This window comes from Lepisosteus platostomus, chromosome 4 (genome assembly GCF_059453375.1).
Source record: "Lepisosteus platostomus isolate fLepPlt1 chromosome 4, fLepPlt1.hap1, whole genome shotgun sequence".
NCBI classification, from domain to species: Eukaryota; Metazoa; Chordata; class Actinopteri; order Semionotiformes; family Lepisosteidae; genus Lepisosteus; species Lepisosteus platostomus.
The window spans coordinates 70,542,191-70,560,367 of NC_142614.1; the positions used below are offsets into that span (position 1 = coordinate 70,542,191).

The 18,177-nt window shown below is 44.6% G+C and overlaps 1 protein-coding gene across 2 annotated transcripts in view; it reads right to left on the reverse strand.

Moving 5' to 3' along the window:
* Positions 1-18,177, reverse strand: part of ubap1 (ubiquitin associated protein 1) — a 25,369-nt gene continuing 7,192 nt past the window's right edge. For both annotated transcript variants that reach the window (XM_088630551.1, XM_088630550.1), the window contains exons 2-7: positions 13,710-13,756; positions 11,737-11,861; positions 8,939-9,751; positions 8,647-8,829; positions 6,915-7,016; positions 1-5,246 (exon numbers count right to left, since the gene is read on the reverse strand). In XM_088630551.1, coding sequence (XP_088486677.1) covers positions 5,106-5,246; positions 6,915-7,016; positions 8,647-8,829; positions 8,939-9,751; positions 11,737-11,861; positions 13,710-13,749 — 1,404 coding nt within the window. In that variant the 5' untranslated portion in view covers positions 13,750-13,756 and the 3' untranslated portion in view covers positions 1-5,105. The remainder of the gene's footprint in view (positions 5,247-6,914; positions 7,017-8,646; positions 8,830-8,938; positions 9,752-11,736; positions 11,862-13,709; positions 13,757-18,177) is intronic.

The following is an 18,177-nucleotide window of genomic DNA, read 5'->3' on the forward strand; positions in this document are numbered from 1 at the left end:
TTAAGGAGGATTTGTTTTTATTTTTATGGTACAAAATCTTAATGTTAAGACTTGTTCCCCCATCACTGGAGCTTTGGAACTCTCCTAATAAGAGAAAAAGCCTGTACCGATTTGATCATATCTGCAATGTACAATGAACGATCCCCACCTCTCCTTCCTGATACTTCGAAAGTGATACAATGTGTCTGAGTATCGGCTGTTAACAAAGGGTGGTCAAGAAGTCTGTTTGATTCACTCACATGGATGACATTTGACATAGACTCTCCCTATGGGAATTATCCAGAGCAATACTGTCCACAGAGGTAAACACAACAGCAAATTGTTTCAGTTATTTGCAAACATGCCCTTCATGCGTCACTACAGAAGTCTGTGAAACAGTTTCATTTCAAAAACCAGATTACAATCCAATACTGCATACAGCTGTGGCTGTGAGGTGTGGGAGACCTGGTCACTATACACTAGGGCCCTTAGAGCTGGCCATGCTCTGGGGCACCGGATCACTATACACTAGGGCCCTTGGAGCTGGCCATGCTCTGGGGAATCAGATCACTATACACTAGGGACCCTGGAGCTGACCATGCTCGGGGCATCAGGTCAATATACACAAGGGCCCCCTGGAGCTGGCCATGCTCTGGGGCATCAGATATCTATACACTAGGGCCCCCTGGAGCTAGTCATGCTCTGGGGCACCAGATCGCTATACACTAGGGCCCCCTGGAGCTGGTAACACTCTGGGGCGTCAGATCACTATACACTAGGGCCCCCTGAAGCTGGTAACACTCTGGGGCGTCAGATCACTATACACTAGGGCCCCCTGAAGCTGGCTATGCTCTGGGGCATCAGATATCTATACACTAGGGCCCCCTGGAGCTAGTCATGCTCTGAGGCACCAGATCGCTATACACTAGGGCCCCCTGGAGCTGGTAACACTCTGGGGCGTCAGATCACTATACACTAGGGCCCCCTGAAGCTGGCTATGCTCTGGGGCGTCAGATCACTATACACTAGGGCCCCCTGAAGCTGGCTATGCTCTGGGGCATCAGATCACTACACACTAGGGCCCCCTGGAGCTAGTCATGCTCTGGGGCATCAGATCACTATACACTAGGGCCCTCTGGAGCTGGCCATGCTCTAGGACATCAGATTGCTATACACTAGGGTCTCCCTGAATGTGGCCATGTCCTGGGGCATCTAGGCTGTCTGTTGACATCAAAGGCCTGCTGTTCCAAGTTGTGGACTTCACAGTGTTAAAGAAAGTGGGAAGCTCTTGGTGCACACTTGCAGTTAGGGCTGGGACCTATCTACAAATGAAATACACAGTAACTTATCAGGCAAACAACTGAAGGCATTTATTGAAACAGGTGCCAGACTGCTTATTTAAACCCCCGCACCTCTGGCAATTACAGAATTAAGAAAGTTAAATTTACCCAGTCACTCAATTGACTCTATAAGCCCACAGGCTTATTTTGAGGCAACATTAAGAGCTGTTAATACGGCCTCATGAAATGCTGTTTCAGAGCCACTGCTCTTTGAGCAGTGTGTCAAATGTGGTGCCACTAGAGAAACTGACTTAATTCCAGCTGGGTGAGATAGAGAACCCCCATTCCTCTGTTTACTGCCTTGCACTGTGTTGTGGAGCCAAAGTGCTAGATTTGGTGCCAAAAATAAGTAGAGGAGTATTATTTATGTCAAGTGGGGCTGTGGTCAGCTGTACACACTCACACTGAACTGACATGCATTTAAACCTCTGACCTTTTCTCCCATATGCCTCTCAATGTAAATTCAAAGTGATACTAGCTTGCTGAAGCGCCTTCAGCAGTGTGTTAGGTTAAATGTACTCAACTGCTTTGTTATATTAACACTGATTTACACAATGCTGCATCTGTGACTGGCAGCGGATATAAAACTTACAGATGTGGCACTGGTTGCCGAATATAAATTTCAAGATGCCCTCTCCAAACCCTAAAAGACATCAGTCGTGGACTTTGGCACAATTTTACAATTTTAGAGGCCTTCACAGACCGAAACAGAAAAAAAATACCCAGTTTCAAACCTGTAAAAAAAAAAAATGACACTTAACCTGTGGTGTGTTTTCATCACGTTCACGCTGGAAGAAGGAAGGTCTACAACATAAAGTAACACAAGGGTTTACATAACAGCACATTGGCACCCTAATGGGAAACGTGCTAAACAACTGCAAGGTATTCTTGAAAAGACTGTAAAAAATACAGCCTGAACGTCCTGAACTGGACCAGCTGAAATACTCGGTTACTAGACGGACCTCTCCTTAACATGACATCTACATTTAGGCAGCTGTTCTCTCTCTCTCACTCGGGGGCATAAAACAAGAAGCACTGTTCTAGTTTGGACCATTGGTACAGGACAAACAAGCCATAATCTTTACAGCCCAGAAAGAAACACCAATCTGCATGAATAAGCAGGTCAATCAGCACCCAAGGCATTTTAGGAAAAGCACTTGCAAAGTCCTAACATTTTAATGTCCCTAAACGTCAGTCACTGTGCACTCCAGAGACAATGGATAACATATCTCCATACTAGATAACAATCGCCCAGTCTCATCAGACTGCACCCCCTGGAAATCAGCACAGTGGCACTTCCAGGATATGGTAGAATAATTAATCGATCCCCAGGTGTAAATATGCCCCTGCACTCTGGTTGGAGTCCTGTACAACAACAGGAACAAAAAGCACACTTTGCTTTTAAGAGAAGATCCACTTTCTTGTGGTCTTGCCTGAGGGAATCTGGCTGTTAACCACTTAACCACTATACTTCAGTTCAGGCAAGCAGATTATGGCTAGAGCCTTTTCCCCTCTCAGGCCCCTGCATAAGTAAATCCACGGTCAATGTTCTGCTGTTGCTTTTCCTGGGAGCTGTCGAGACGGGTCAGAAAACTGGAACACGCACGCCCACAGAATAAACAGAATTACCCGTCAATTTTTTTGTAGTGTTCAACAGCACCCCAAGTTGCCAAGGAAAAAAACTCTCTAACCAAACTGAACAACAATCGGTAATCCCCCAGGCTATCTCAGCACAGACCGGCCCATTCAAATGGATTAATCCAAGGAGTGAAATCGGCGGCTACATTGCAACATTGCACTGATATAACTTTTAATTACAAATGCTTGTATTTTCCTTGCCTCAGATTTCCCATAAGTGCTTTACTTAGTGTTGATATCTGCCTATTATGTTGGACGTCGGTCATGGAATGTGTGTGGCCACAGCTACACAGACCCACTGTTCCAAAAACAACACTAACCTTGGTAAAATGTTCTTGTGTTTGCAACTCCAGGAAGGCTACACTTCCGTTTGTGAGGAATACTGGCTGCTCCATTAAATAACCAAAGACTTAATGGAACAGCCCTGCAGGAAGATAGAGTGTGTGGGAGATTCAGGCATCTTGCTCATGTCTACAGGACAGATGATCAGTGCTGATGGAAGGGCTCAAACTAAACACTGCACACTAAAACATAAAACACTCCCTCTGTGTCCTAAACTATAAAAAAAGAACAGTCTTTGGATGCATTCTTTTGGATATAGTTTAACGCTTTTTAAGCAGAACAGCTGGACCTCTTATCCTAAAAGAGCCTCCAGGTTCAATCTCTTCTAGGGCACGAGGTGAAATGTTGGAGCGGTCAGCTTGTGTTGGTAGTTTCCTTTCTGTGACTTCTGTCCACTACGTCCAGTATGTACCACGCCAGGCGCTGTTCAGCTCAGGACTGCACAGCTCCAGTCCACAAAGGCTGCAGATCGCCTGCTTCAATTCCACCCAGTGCTTTAAAGTACTGAATTGATTACATAAGTGTGTCTGCTGCTCTTGCCAAGTCTTAAGCAATTTTTATTGAGACCCATATACCCCGTGTGAAGGGAAGATAAAGACAAAATTAAATAAAATAAATAATTCCTCACATGGCACTTTTACACATCTTAAACCTCCCACAGTCTTGGATTGAATCTGAACCCGACCGTTATTGGGAAGCACCTTTCTTCCACTGTCACAGCCATCCATTCTGAAAAAATTACATCAGATTTAACAGAAAAAAAGTGCACAGAATTTATTTTCTTTTATTTCGCTATGGGGCTGGTGAGAGTCTCCTAAGCACGTAGGATGTCAGACCAGGCCACAAGAAATCCTGATGCATCAGTCCGCTCACTAGTCTTCTGACACCCCTGTGCTTCAGACAGAGGGTGCTGATAACTGCCAGTGTAAAACCAATTTCCAGTTCAAAGGCAAAAGGCAGCACTCCCCCAGTTTCTTCCCCCAGGAGCAGCGCAGCCCTGCCACAATACTACAGTCTCTATTGCACTAAAGGTCTGCTCCTCATCAACACAAACCTACTGTATTTTTTACATTCCTTTTACACCTCGATACACCATTTGGAGCAGCTTTCCGTTTCACTTATCTGTTTCAGTTCTGTACCCCTTTATTATATAGGTTTGTATCTCTTTTTTTGTGAAAGTTCTGTATCTCCTGCAGTTGTTTTCGGTCCACATCCAGTGCCAGAGAAACAGGTGCAGCAGTAGTCTTTCTTTATATTACTTTTTTAGTTCATTAATGCAGTTTCTAAACCAGAAAGTAAGGGAAGAATCTTCCAAAACATGAAAACAAAAGATTAAGTTAAACTCCTTCCAAGAAAGAAACACATCAGTTGCAGAAAGGGCACTTTTGTAGTTGTCTCGTTTTTCCCCCCCGATTTTTAGCCTCTTTGCTTCTTTAACTTAAGTATTTTATAACCAGAATCCTACTGGGGCTGGTTAGATTGCTGAAGATGGCAGCTCAGTAGCTATATCTGTGTCTCACACTCAGGGCCACTGCGGAGTCCAAGCGCTTAGCCTGCTGCCCTCTCTGCCTCCCATGAAAGGCCCAGAAACCCAAAGCGCTGAAATGCATTTTTTTTTTTGTTCTATCCCCTTGTTCAGCAAAACCAAGGTGGAAAGAGCTGGAGAAGGCAGCCTTTTTCCTCTTTCGACCCTCCCACCCACCCCTGCCCTCTCCCCTCTCTCTCTCTGGAGCGGAGCTGATGCTTGTGCCTCAGTGGAGAGGAGAAGGAGGGAACGAGGGGTTAGCGCGAGTCTGCAGGCAGCTCTCAGCTGGTGGTGGTGCGAGACATGAGGTCCTCCAGCGCCTTGTCTTGGTCGTTATTGTGGACCCGCAGCACCTCCTTGATCGCGTCGAGCTCGAAACCCATCTCCCGAAACCTCGACATCAACTGCAGGAACTCCAGGGCCTGCGGGCACACAGAGGCACTCTGTCAGAGGGAGAAGGATGGAGCAGGGAACAGGCAGGGGAGCTACTGGGGACCCACAAGAGGAAGTGAGAATGAGAGAAGGCAAGGACAGGCGAAAGAAGGGAGGCAGAGACAAAGGGCGAAACAGGGAATAGAGAAAGACAAAGGCGGGATAGGGCAAGAGTTTACTGCTCGATGAAGACTGCCCAGTCCTCACACACCCTCAACTTCTGGCTGCAAACTGCTGCATGCCCTTACTGACAGACAACCCAGTGTACACACTCCTCAATTATCTCCCTCTGATAGCTGCAGTCTGATGGTACTCTCCCACATTTTCAGAATACTGCATGCCTTTAACATTCATTTGATTAATTTGCCATTTGTGACTGACCCCTATCTGTCACCATACTCAAGTGGCTTTGGTGGATAAGCACTAAATAATTATCTGTGAGAGCCAATTGGACACAGGTGAGGAGGCTACTTCACCCACTGAATGTAAAACCTAGTGAAAACCAAGAAGAAGAAAAACTTGAAAGCAATTTGCCGCGCTTATCTTGAGAACACCACCTCCTTCCAGTCAGCAAGTTGGAGCGAGTTCTTCTTTAGTCAATATAAATCTTTTGTAGAGCACCTTGATGGAAGTCATCAATTGTGCAGATATGCAGAATGATAATTACTCATTGTGTCCAACTGAACTCCATGGGGTTCAGAAACGAGCTAACAGGCACATGCTTACCTAGGTGCTACGAGAGGAATGGGACAGGATCATGCACATGTACTGCTTTGTAACATCTTGTACTGCTTCTAACAGTGGCCATACAGGTGACAAGCTGATAACCTTCCCAGACAATCCCCTCTTAATCTATGGAACAAGTAAAGGTTTATTCCCCGCTGAAAAGGGAAGAAAGAAAACGCACCGTTTTGGCTGTGGAGCCTTCTTCAGGTGTAAGAAAGATAGGGCAGAAGAAGGCTCTACAGTCGAAATGGTGTGTTTTCTTTCTTCCCTTTTTAGCAGGGAATACACCTTTACTGCCTACGCATGCCGACGCAGCTCCCCACCTGAACTACTTCACCCTGTTAATCTATGTCAATCAAGGAATTTACCCATTTCATGTCAGTTCAAAAATATTCCTATTAACTTGAAGTTAATGATAAAAATAATGAAATTTGCCTTTGATGTTAAGTATAGAGCACTGAATTAATGCTCAGCAACATGTACACGGACACTGTCCATAGAGCAGGCATGCATGAGGAAGTGATCGTGAAATTTGTGTAATTTCCCATTCCCAGAAAACACACTGAAAGATGCCTTTCGTTTTCATCTTTCTCTTTTGCCTGAAAAGCAAAATATATTTCACTCCTCCCATGAAGCTGTGAGGTTTAAGTGGGAATCTGTACCCCCTTTGTTTTAAAATAAATGTCCACTATTAATTGGAATGACACCTACCCATATATTGAACCAAAGCAACCACAGTATTCATGGGGCAATATATGAGACTATGACAAACCACAGACACCAGTATATTGTCTGGTTTTTTATACTGTGTCCTATTAAGTCACTTACTCTAAGTAAGATGGTATCGCAGGTCAAAATGTGGTACCGTGCTCTGCCTCAGTGTACTGTGGTATCAGGCCTTTACTCAGTCACAGCGAGTGTGCAGTACTGACCTTCTCCTCGGAGCACTGGTACATCTCCAGACACTCCTCCACAGAGCTGGCATCAAAGCCCCGGTCACACAGACGCTCATGCACATACAGGTAATCCAGAACCTGCAGGTCAGAGGTGGGAAAGAAGAGGGAGAGGGGGAAGGGAGACTGAAAATTAATTTGACTATATAAATAAACGCAGGACATAACTAAAGCTATTTTGGGAGATGTCACGTTTGTGGTGTACTGTTCAACATGGGACTGCATTATGCGAGTCATTTCAGGAATCACCTATACACTATTTATTTGACCTCCACGTTACTTGGAGACGAAGCTGCCATACTCAATTCACGTACCATTCAATTCAAACCCAGGTCTTCAGAACCGCTAAAAGTACAATCCTTCACTGACGACCAATTTTTAACAATTCGGTAAAAGATACATCATCAGCCCCCAGAAAACAGCAGTAGCTTCTGGCAAAGTGCTTGTAAAACGTATTGAGCCCCACGTTTTATTATAGAGCTTTCCAGTTCAGTGTCTTTCTGAGGCCCTCTTTAGGTCATTGTACCACACAAAATTGGGTCAAAGGAAGCTTTGAGATGTCTCCTTCTCTCTTTTCTTGTATTATTTCTGTATATGACTCTGACTGTAGAGTGACTGAGGTACATACAATTCTCTGCAATATAAGTCTTTCATGAACCTGGTCTAGACATCTACTGAGGTGTGAAATGCAGTACTAACCTCAGTATTTGTGAGGGTTAGGCACCCTGAACTCTCTGCGAATGTGGATGTTATATCTTATGAGGAAAATGGGTATGGCTTGCAAAAAACAAGCATTTCTAAGGGTTGTAAATAATTCTGACAAAAACATTACTATTTCAAAAATATTGTTAGTAAAGAAAATCAGTACTGGAAACTTTGGAAAAAAAAACGGTTTTGGTTTTCCCCATATAATAAGTTATTTTATGTGCAAACAAATGATAGAGTTTGTTTTTCATTCTTAGTAGATTGCATTTTCCTTACTGTTTACATCTTGTTTTTATGACTATAATAAAAAATGCGGCACTTACTGCATTGAACAGTTTATTACAACACATAAATAACAGATAAGTAAACAAAGTGTGCTCACGCCCTTTCCTCTCAACCGACTTACCCTCCTGGTCTGCAGTTTGTGTCATTCTCTGACCTCTGATTTCTTTAGTATCCTTTCCTCCGAGTCACACAAGAACTGAGACTGTGGTATCTTAGGGGACCACTAATTATCGGAGAGAGTTTTAACGTTTCTTTTACTTTGAAGCATAAAAGCCTTTATTCTCATAACATGTCTACGCACATCTCACATTTAAAGCTTTCTTGACAAAAGCTTAAAGCATAACCCATGATGCGCTGCTACATAAACATGTTAACTCTTTGTAAACCAAGCTGTGCCTTTACTACCGATACAGATCAAGCGGATAGGTCCTAGTGATGAAAATGCTGCAGAAGTGGGGGCTGGCATTTACTCTCCAACTGCGCAGGCTGCGAACAGGAGAATTTAATCTGAAAAAGTGGTTACTAATAATTTTGCTAGGGCACGCAAAACCACAAATGTAGAACTCACAAATACTGAGGCTTTCCTGTAATGTGCCCAAACCTTTCAGAATCGTTTAAGTTCAGGTACAGGATTGAGGCAAAGTCCAGGACCTACTGGATGTCTGGAGTTAAGATAGCACACATTAACAAACCACGGACTGTTACAGATGACAGACCCTACCTGCTCCAAGTTCTGACCCTGCTTCTGCATGGCTTTGATGACCTCCTCAAAGGGGTATCCCATGTTGACGATGATCTGTACACACTCGCGTTCACTGGGTGACAGAGCCTGCAGCAGCCCACAGTACCTTCCTTGCATGTCAGAGGGAGCCATGTTGCCTTGGGAAGCTTTGCGGGCATTAGTCTAAGGGATTGAAAGAATTTAGGATTAAGGATTGACTGATGAACTATCCAAACTAATCAATGAGTGGAAAAGAAAAGCTCGTAGAGCTGCTCTCGGCGCCTGTCCTCACCTGTTTTGTCACTCCATTCTGTGTGTGGCTATGCAGTTCCCCAAGAACTGGGGGACAAGAAGGGTTACCGAGGGGATCCTCGTGCCCATCAGGACGAGTCTTGACAGTGTCCCGTAGCAAGGAAGAAGTACCATTGGAGTGATCCCGGGCTGTAGGGCCCACAGAGCCACTGCAGCTCTGCTGGTCCTCGGACACAGGGGGTGGGCGCCTTTCCTCAGACTCTGACAGCTTAGGGAAAGACAGGGAGCGAATGTTGCAGGGGAAGGTGGCCAGGGGCCCCCTGGGGCCCAGGGCGGGGGGGGAAGAGGACAGGGGCCCTCCAGGCCCGTCGAGCTGCAGCAGGGTCACCAGTCCGTTGGGTTTGTGCTGCTGGTCCGGCTTGGAAAGCTGCGTTTTGGGCTCCGGCGGGGTGACGGCCTGCAGCTGCAAAATGCTCCGCAGCTCCTCCTTGTCGTTGAGGGTCTTGAGCTCCAGCTTGTCGAAGGGGTCCTCCTCGCACTCAAAGTCGGCCAGGTTGAAGTAGTGAGGCAGCGGAGGACTGGGCTCTCGCTGTCTGGCCATACTGGGAGCGGGGAGGGGCATCAAGATGGCATTGTGGCGCAGTCCTGCCAGCACCGGGTTAATGGCGGGAGGCGGGACGGCAGGCGGCGTGGTGGCCGCGTGGTCTCCTGGCGGGGAGAGCTCGCCGTTGGGCCGCCCCTCCTGCCCGGCCCCCTCGCGCTCAGCCTGGGCGGCCTCGGCCTTCAGCTGCGCCCGCACCTCCGCCAGCTCCTCCGCCCACTGCACGGTCCGCCGCTCCAGGGAAAAATCATACTACCGGGAGAGCCGGGGCAGGGGGGAGACCCCGAAAAAGGGAAAGGAGGGAGAAAGGCAAGCAGTGAGGTGTAAACCAGAAAGAAACAGCCTCGCACACGTTTTCGCAAGACTGCAGTTTCAATCTGCGTGTATGATGCTGCAAAAAGGGGGGTCATTAATCGCACTTCTAGCAGCTGACTAGTGACAGAATTCATGGGATTCCCATCACAAAACAGGAGGATCAAACTACAATCCTCAGTTATATTCTTCACATGCTCAGTTAATGTACATTTTACAGTTTCATTCTAATCCTTGGGTGCATCTTTACATCCTTCAGGCAGGTGCTCACTTCGTATTTTACAGGGCATCTTACTAAAGGTGTGCAATCTCCAATTACTAAGTTAAGAAACGTAACATTTTCTAAGACAACACTCAATGCAGCACAGGCAGTGTTCCCTTCTGCTGAAGGACCAATAGGTGGTACTCTTTCCCTTTTGATTCAAACATGAAACCAATGTTTAGCTGCAAAAACAGTTTCTGCCTCTATAATCTTTTGAAATAGCCCTCAGGTTATTTGGACCCACATAGGGTATATGAAATATTACATTTAATGCTGTAGCATTGCTACATGTATATTTTCTTATAGCAGTTCAGAAAATACCACAAACATCACCCTGGCTTTTCCACAAATAAGTGAGAAAAGGACAGTCATATATATCATATACGAACAACCATTCCTTTTTGTTTACAGTAACATCTTGTTTATATCAGATGTAGTAATCCCAACCTGTGTTGTCATTTAACAAGCAGATTTTCACTCCTGGAATCTCGTAAGGCATTGCCGAGATGCTTCTTTTCAAGGATCGTCCGGTATGAGGAATTTACTTTTTATTTTTTATAACATTCTAACTTTTTTATAACAAGGTCTCGTGTGTGTTATATGCCTGTGGTATGGGATAATACCTAATGTTAATGTGTATGCTAATGACTGCATCAATGTAACTACTGTACCTGAGCTGGAGTGTTAATAGTTTTCTGAACTACTGTTTTATGCACCAGCTAATGACTTCAAACAAGTTACTGAATAATTAACCAGGAATGTTACTGTTTCCATACACGAACACAGTTCTGTGCTGTTTTATGGTGTCGTTTGGACCTTTGAGGGAACATGAGATAAGATCACTTTATTGGCCACACACCATTTCTTGTATTAGGAATTCATCTTTTCCAGCAAATCCCAGCTTGCTCTCCATGAGACACACAGACAGGGAGAGAAGCTTGGGGTCATAGAGCAGGGTCAGCCATTTATATGGCACCCCTGGAGCAGCTGGGGTTAAGGGCCTTGCTCAGGGGCCCAACGGAGTAGGATTGCTCTGCCGGCCGCAGGATACGAACCGGCAACCTTCCAGTCACAGGCGCAAATCCTTTGCACAGAGCCACTGCACCGCTTAGCTTTTTTGATTTCCGGACCCAATGGGGGGTTATAACATGGGCAACCATGTAAATTTAACTACCATTGTAAAAGTTTTCACTTTACAAGCACTTTCCAAAGAAGAAAATAAGCTGAAATAAACTACAAAGAATTACTGTGCTAAAATTCAGAAATGTATTTTTCATAGGGGTGAAGGAGTTCCTCTTGGGGATCTTTTGGACAGGAATTGTGAATTTCCAGAGGTCCCCGGATCCCCATTTGTGCAGACATGGATTCAAAGGGGACCTACAGTTCAGCATTAACAATCCAAAGGCTATTTTTCGGAAGAATCACATACTGATGCTTAAATCTATCAATTTCTGGTTCACACTGTTCCTTGCATTGAATTTAGGAATTCTGTTTGGAAGCAGATTTCTCTCACACAGCTTTCCCTGGAGGTACTTCCAGAGGCTGAAATGTCCTAAGCAAAAAATAGCTCAAACCTTTTCCAAAAACAAGAATTGAGCTTAAATTCACCATATACAATTCATTTTAGCCAAAAGGCAGAGAAGCCAATAACAACTGAACTTACCTCTAACTCCGTGAGGCTTTGTGAGTATTTGGACACAGAGAAACCGATGGGCAGGCCCACTTTTGCTGGACACCTGAACTTATCGCTGATCTTGAAAGGAACATCATCCAGATAACTGAGGGGTCCTGGAAGGCACAATCAACAGCAGGTCAGTGTCAAGACAGAAATAACTGCACTGGAGATTCGGGGACACTTTTGTTTAAATTGAAAAATGTTAAGTACTTTCAATAGGAAGTAGGGCCATGTGAATTTCCCCACATGCAAACAATTGAACATTGAACAATTCTGTTCAATGTCCAAGGCTTTTATCCATCACTGTACATTTACTTTACTGACGATTAAGGGAAGACAGCAGGCCTTTGTAGATTTGTTCGGCCAGGGAACTGTGTAGACATGCAACCTGTTATCAAAGTGCAAGACGGATGAGGCCAATCCTAAAAACATTCAGTTACAAGAATACCCAGCCTTTCTGAATCTTCAGTATGCGTGAACACAGGATGTCTAGGAATATCTACAGTTTTCTGTCTGCACACAGTAACTGCAGTTGATGCTTTAGGTGTGGACTAGCAGCTGGGTTAAGCTTGAGAAGCGAGGGTGACGCAGGGCTCAGATTTCCCGCACCCCAGTAACCGCGGGTACCCCCTCGCATGCCCCCCCGCAGCGCGTCATGCTGCGATGTGGCTGCGAGCGTGGAACTGACAGACGAAGGTCGGCGAGAGCTGTCTGTGCCCTCTGGGCTGTCGCTGGCTGGGTGAGCACTGGGATGAGATGAGGCTCGGCCGGCTAGACTACCATCGGCAAAAGCAGCCCCTGTGAGCTCAAAGCATCCGCGCCCAAACCTGTGCCGGCCCTCCGTTCGATGCCGACTCAAGAGATGGTTTGACACTGCGAGTTTGCATGACTTAATCTCTCCCGTGACAGTCTGAGGGCCACAGCAGTGAGCATGGTTTATTGATATGACGTTTCCTTAAAATGTGGGCATAGTAATGAAAAAGCTATTTCTGTTTTTATGTAGTTACGTTTTAAAGGAAGTTTTTTTTTTATAGGAGAGTGGGATTCCTGTGTAGCCCAGCGTCTACTATCTAAACCACTTTAAGAATCTGAAGTCAATGGTCCCAGAGCCAAGAAACATTAAAAGCTACAAACACCAACTAAAAACTACTAACATTAAAATCCCATTTGAATAAAACCAAATATGCTTTGTACCTTTTTTAAAACTTATGAAATTCAGGTTTTCTACAAAGTAATATTAAAATAAAAATAATGCACACCAAACTTCCACTTCAGATTAAAAACTACTTTCAGCCTCCAAAAATATTCCAATGACTACCATAAGAGTTTTAACTTTAGAGCAAACACTTGCCGATTACAAACTACAACCCACATAACAAACCACTCATTTCAAAACCAAAAAGAGAAATACTTCAGAACTTCACAGTTTCCAAAAGCTTTTGGTTTTTTTTTTTAAACAAATGTACCGAATTACAGTCTTGTCTGCCTGGATCCTGTGCTTATACTGACGCTCTAATTCCACTCTCTTATTCTGCTGGAGTCCAGAGCTGTGTGAGCGAATACATTGGCAGTGCTCGGTTACAACCACAGGGCATGGTGCCAGCGAGCTCCTCTACACGCCTCTGGGACACTCGGCAAAGGGGAAATCCTTATTCCTCCAAAGTACCATCTCCATGGAAGTGTTTAACACAAAACATCTATCACAGGAACGAGGACCACAGGATCCAAGCGCAAGCGAAGACAAAGCACCCCTTTGCGAAAACGGGTCTTACTGGGATCTTCCAAGCCTGATGGCCTTTCAGGACCAATGAGACAGGCAGCTCATCAATCAGATGGTCAGCCTTTCCTGATGAAGCAACTAGCTTCACGCAAGCTTGACACAAGGGTATTGGAAATAAGCTGGAGCACGGCACAGAACGATACCCTTATCAGCCCATGTCTGGAACCAGACGCAAACTCACCAGTATTGTGGAAATCTGATCCAGACTTCCTTGAAGCCATTTAGACTCTGAAAAACAAAAACACAGTTCAGGACACGTCAATACAATTTGAGCAGATTTGTGTCACAAAAGTATGAAAACTGTTGGCCAACTGACCCTGTAGAAATGTACAAAGGATGCTGACCAGACAAACAGTTTACAACGCTGACATAACGCTGGCCAGACAAAAACTTAACTGAAACATACAGAAAACAACTACATTGCCGTACTCACTTTTAGGGAAGCGTACATTTTCTGCAAAAAGTGAATGTGATCTACAAACCTAAACCCCTTTCTTGCCACAACAGTCACTCCATGAATTCTTTGAAATAATCGATATCCAGAATATCAAAGACTCTTTTTCATCAGCCTACAATATATAAGAAGATTTTCCAACAAGTGTTCTCACTGAATTTACAACATTAAAAAGTAGACAATAGATTTGTTTTTTGTCATCTTTGCTCATTATACAGTTAATCTATCGAAACCTGGGATTTTCAAATGTCTGGGTTTCTTGAAAGGCACTATACAGGTTACTTATCCTTAGATAACTTAGATAAGAGCTGCCACTATGCAGGAGATTCCACACCACAACTTGTTAGCTACAACATACTTTGAGTGGAGTGTCCAGAAAAGTGCTATATAAGTGTAAGCAATGATTATTATCAGACCCCCTTTGTCAGCCTGCAGAATGTAGACTTATCAGATTTGTTTTAAAGGACAGTTTGGTAGGTATCAGTTAGGTATCACTGCAAAATAATGAAGTCTATGTGCAAACAGCACAACTGTTACAGCAGGGGACAGAGACCAGCACTGAATGAAACGAGAAAGGAGTGAGACAAAGGCCACCAGGAAGCACAGGATTTCCAGTTCTGCAGGTTTTGGTTCCTGCTGCTGAAGTTCATGATGACGGCCAAAATGCTCAGCCTGTATGGTAATGCACTGTATCGCAGTCACGGCTTATTTTCCATACGAATTTTAATAGACTGCTCATGAACAACAGTTACAAGACACACTGCCCCTGCTGTCAGGAAAGCCTCAGCCTGCGAAAGCTGTGTCCTGATAAACACTGAGTACTTTCATCCTGCATCCTTGGAATGGGCAGTACAGAAAAGCACTTAACTTCCTTTTTTTTTTTTAATACTTTGTTAAAATAGCGTTCAGACAGATAACATTTACTGTATCCCCAGCACCTTTCTTAGTTTTGTCTTACCAAACCCGAGATCCTACTGTACATCCAATTTAACCATCTTTTTCCTAACATTAGCTTTTCTCCAAAACAGATGTCTAATTCACCGGGACCTCGCACACTCAAGCTTTCCTCCACCTTGAGCAATCTGGCCCTTCCCTTCCAGAGAGACATGAACCTGTGAACTGCCCCTGGTGTGCACTTATACCTAGAAAACAGATTTCGGGTTCTCCACTTTCCGGATCTCGCTGGCCAACTGTCAATGTAACAATTCCCCTAACAAATGTTTCTGCACCTCCCCATCCCACTTCTTTGATCGTAAGATATATAAAAGTCAATGACCTCCTGAATATTTATTTCACAATCTTTCGGGCGTTTTGGACAGCGGAGCAGTGTGCTGGTTAAGGCAGCTCCAGAGGTGATACACTGCCCTAGAACACCAGTGCAGGCTGTAGAGAGGCCAGGGATTCTGTTTTACTCACTGCTTTTTCTGAACTCAAATCCGCACCTAACTGTACTGCAAACAAGCAAGACCCCACAGCAATAACAATAAGTCCACATGGGTTCACAGGAGTGGAATTCAAACTTTGGCCTGTACTTCATATGGTGACATAAGCACCACTCAATCAATTCAGATGTTCCCTACAGCCTGGAAAGGCTCCAAATTTGAACGCAAGACAAATTTACAGGAATTGTTCAGTTTCACCTCAGCAAAGTACAAAAAGGTAGAGCATGTCAACACTGTTTTAGAGGAAAAACGGCCATTTAAACAATCTAGATGCTGCATACTTCACAGAACAAAACTGCAGATCTAATATTGCATGTTAGAGAACATGGACCTTTTTTATGATGCTTTCAGGGTAAGCACCATATCTATGAACAAAAGGCAAGTGCGGGGAAAAAAAAAACACCCACAGGGTTATTTCATCCACACTTCACACACAAACAGAATCTCAGATTAAACTGCCTTTTGCTGAAGAGAGATTGCTCTTCAGTTCTGGCAAACCATTCAGCACTGCTCAGGGCCACCTCCAGTCCTCACTAGGAAGCTCAGCTGCCGGGCAGTGGTGCATTACCCCAACCGGCTAAGGGATCCATTGGCGAAACACTGCGGATAATGACTCCAGCCAGTCATGAAGTGTGAGAGGACTTCCCCGTGCGCACCTGAGGACTGGACATCCTGCTCCCCACATCCCAGCCCACACAGCCGCTCACTCACAGCGACACACAGACGCGAATGTGGTTCCCAGCCCAGTACAGGAAGTGGGATCTGCAGGCACCTGAGCTTGGCACCAGACTAATCGGGCCACTGTACTCACGATGCCGACTGCCAGTCTAGACAGGTGGTCCATTCTGCATTCCCTTCGCAAAAGACCGCAGTCACATGAATTCCCCACAACTCCTTCCTACCCCCAGCACCCTGCATGCCACCAGCTGCCAGTCCTCATTCACCTCTGGGAAACCCGTTTCAGCTAGCACCTCCTGGGGGGGAAACTCCAACGACAACTGAGCACTTGAAGCTATTCAGACACCAGCATCCTCCTCACACAACCCCAGACACCCCAGGAGGCAGAAGGGAAACAAGAGGGGAGCCATATGAACAGCAAAAGCCCAAAACCTGGAACTTACTTGCAAGCAGATCCATACGCAGCACACCTCTGCGACAACAGAAAAAGCCCTACTTCCAATGTCCCGGAAAACATCAAAGGAGCTGTTTATGCAAGGGACATATGCCACGTGTTAATCACAATCACAAAAGAAATAAGGTATCAGGTAGAAATGTATCAGGATGCAAGAAAAGTTGTTGTTTTTTTCTGAAAAGCTGCCTTGAAAATCAATTTTGCATTTGATTTCTTCATCAAAGGTTTCCAAATCTTGGTCCTAGAGGATAACTCTCCGTAGGCTTTCAAGATCTGTTTAACACGGCACCTGAAGAGCGCAACACAAGAGCCCTCCAGCCATCCAGGACTGGACACCCCTGCCTAGCATCAAACCAAAGAAGGAACTTTGGGTCATAAACTTGGCACATATAGAGTGACAGAGTGAGGATGGCTTTCCAGGGAACTCAAATGCTCCCATTTTTCTACCTTAATCTGAGGCAATTGAGAAATGTGCTCTTCCAAATGATTCAACATCAACAGCAATGAGCACACACACACAGAATGTTTTCTCAATATGATTTATATTAAGGAAATACACACTTTTATAATTCTCAAGAAATAAAAAAAAAAGCGGGCGAGAAAGATTCAAATCTTTTTAAATGAAACTGCAGCGCTGTGTCGCTTGGCTTTTGCATCACAAGACTGTATGCATGTTGGTAGCTGAAGAGGAAGGAACACAGACATTTCTTATTTTAGTGCGTAAATTTGTTGCACTTTCATTTTTCCCCCACAGTGACTAACGATTTTCCAGATAGACCAGGTTCAAGATTGGATCTACCAATCATTATTTACTCTTCCTGTGCACTTGAGTTTATTGTGATCATAGCCATGAGCTCAAAGTCCCTTTACAATGAATGCCCATTATTCTGAAACATACTTGGGTCCAGAATCTAATTGGCAGTATACTACTGACAATATGTAACTAACGTGAAAAGTCATTAAAAAGATTAATTTAGCTCCCTTACATTACATTTTATGTCTACATGGTATGGAGAGTTATGAATGAGACAAAGGAGACACTGTAACTCTAAGTACTGTTGCAATAGTGCAATACTAAGAACCCCAAAACAGGTATGTTAGCCCTATTCCAGTAGGCCCCATCAAACCCTCTAGGGAGGCTGAATCTCTGAAGAATCACCACTCGAAGCCCAGAGTGTGGCCACAACTAACCATAAGAGGAAGAAAGGCCATCTGGACTAGCATGTTCCTCCATCTCCTGTCCTGCCTATTGCAGATAAAATGTAACATCACTAAGACTAAGGCCATACAGTGACTTTGATGAATCATTCATTTGTATCCAAAAATAACATAATACTGAAGGTGCTATACATTTAACAAGTGTGCCTTAAGATAAAAAACTGGAACAAGTACAGAACACTAACGGGACATTACTCAAAGAAAATGTAGTGCAAAGCTGTATTAACTATACATCAGCTGTTTGTTAATTTGATCATGTGGGTTGGTTTTAGCCCTGTAATAAAAGGAGGACTGTGGCTCTGCCAGACAGCAGCTCCAAGGAGTGCAAGAGAGACCGAGGAGCCAAATCCGCTGTTTGGTCAGCGCTACTTCAAAAAAGGTTGCCTGTTCTCAAGTACCAGTC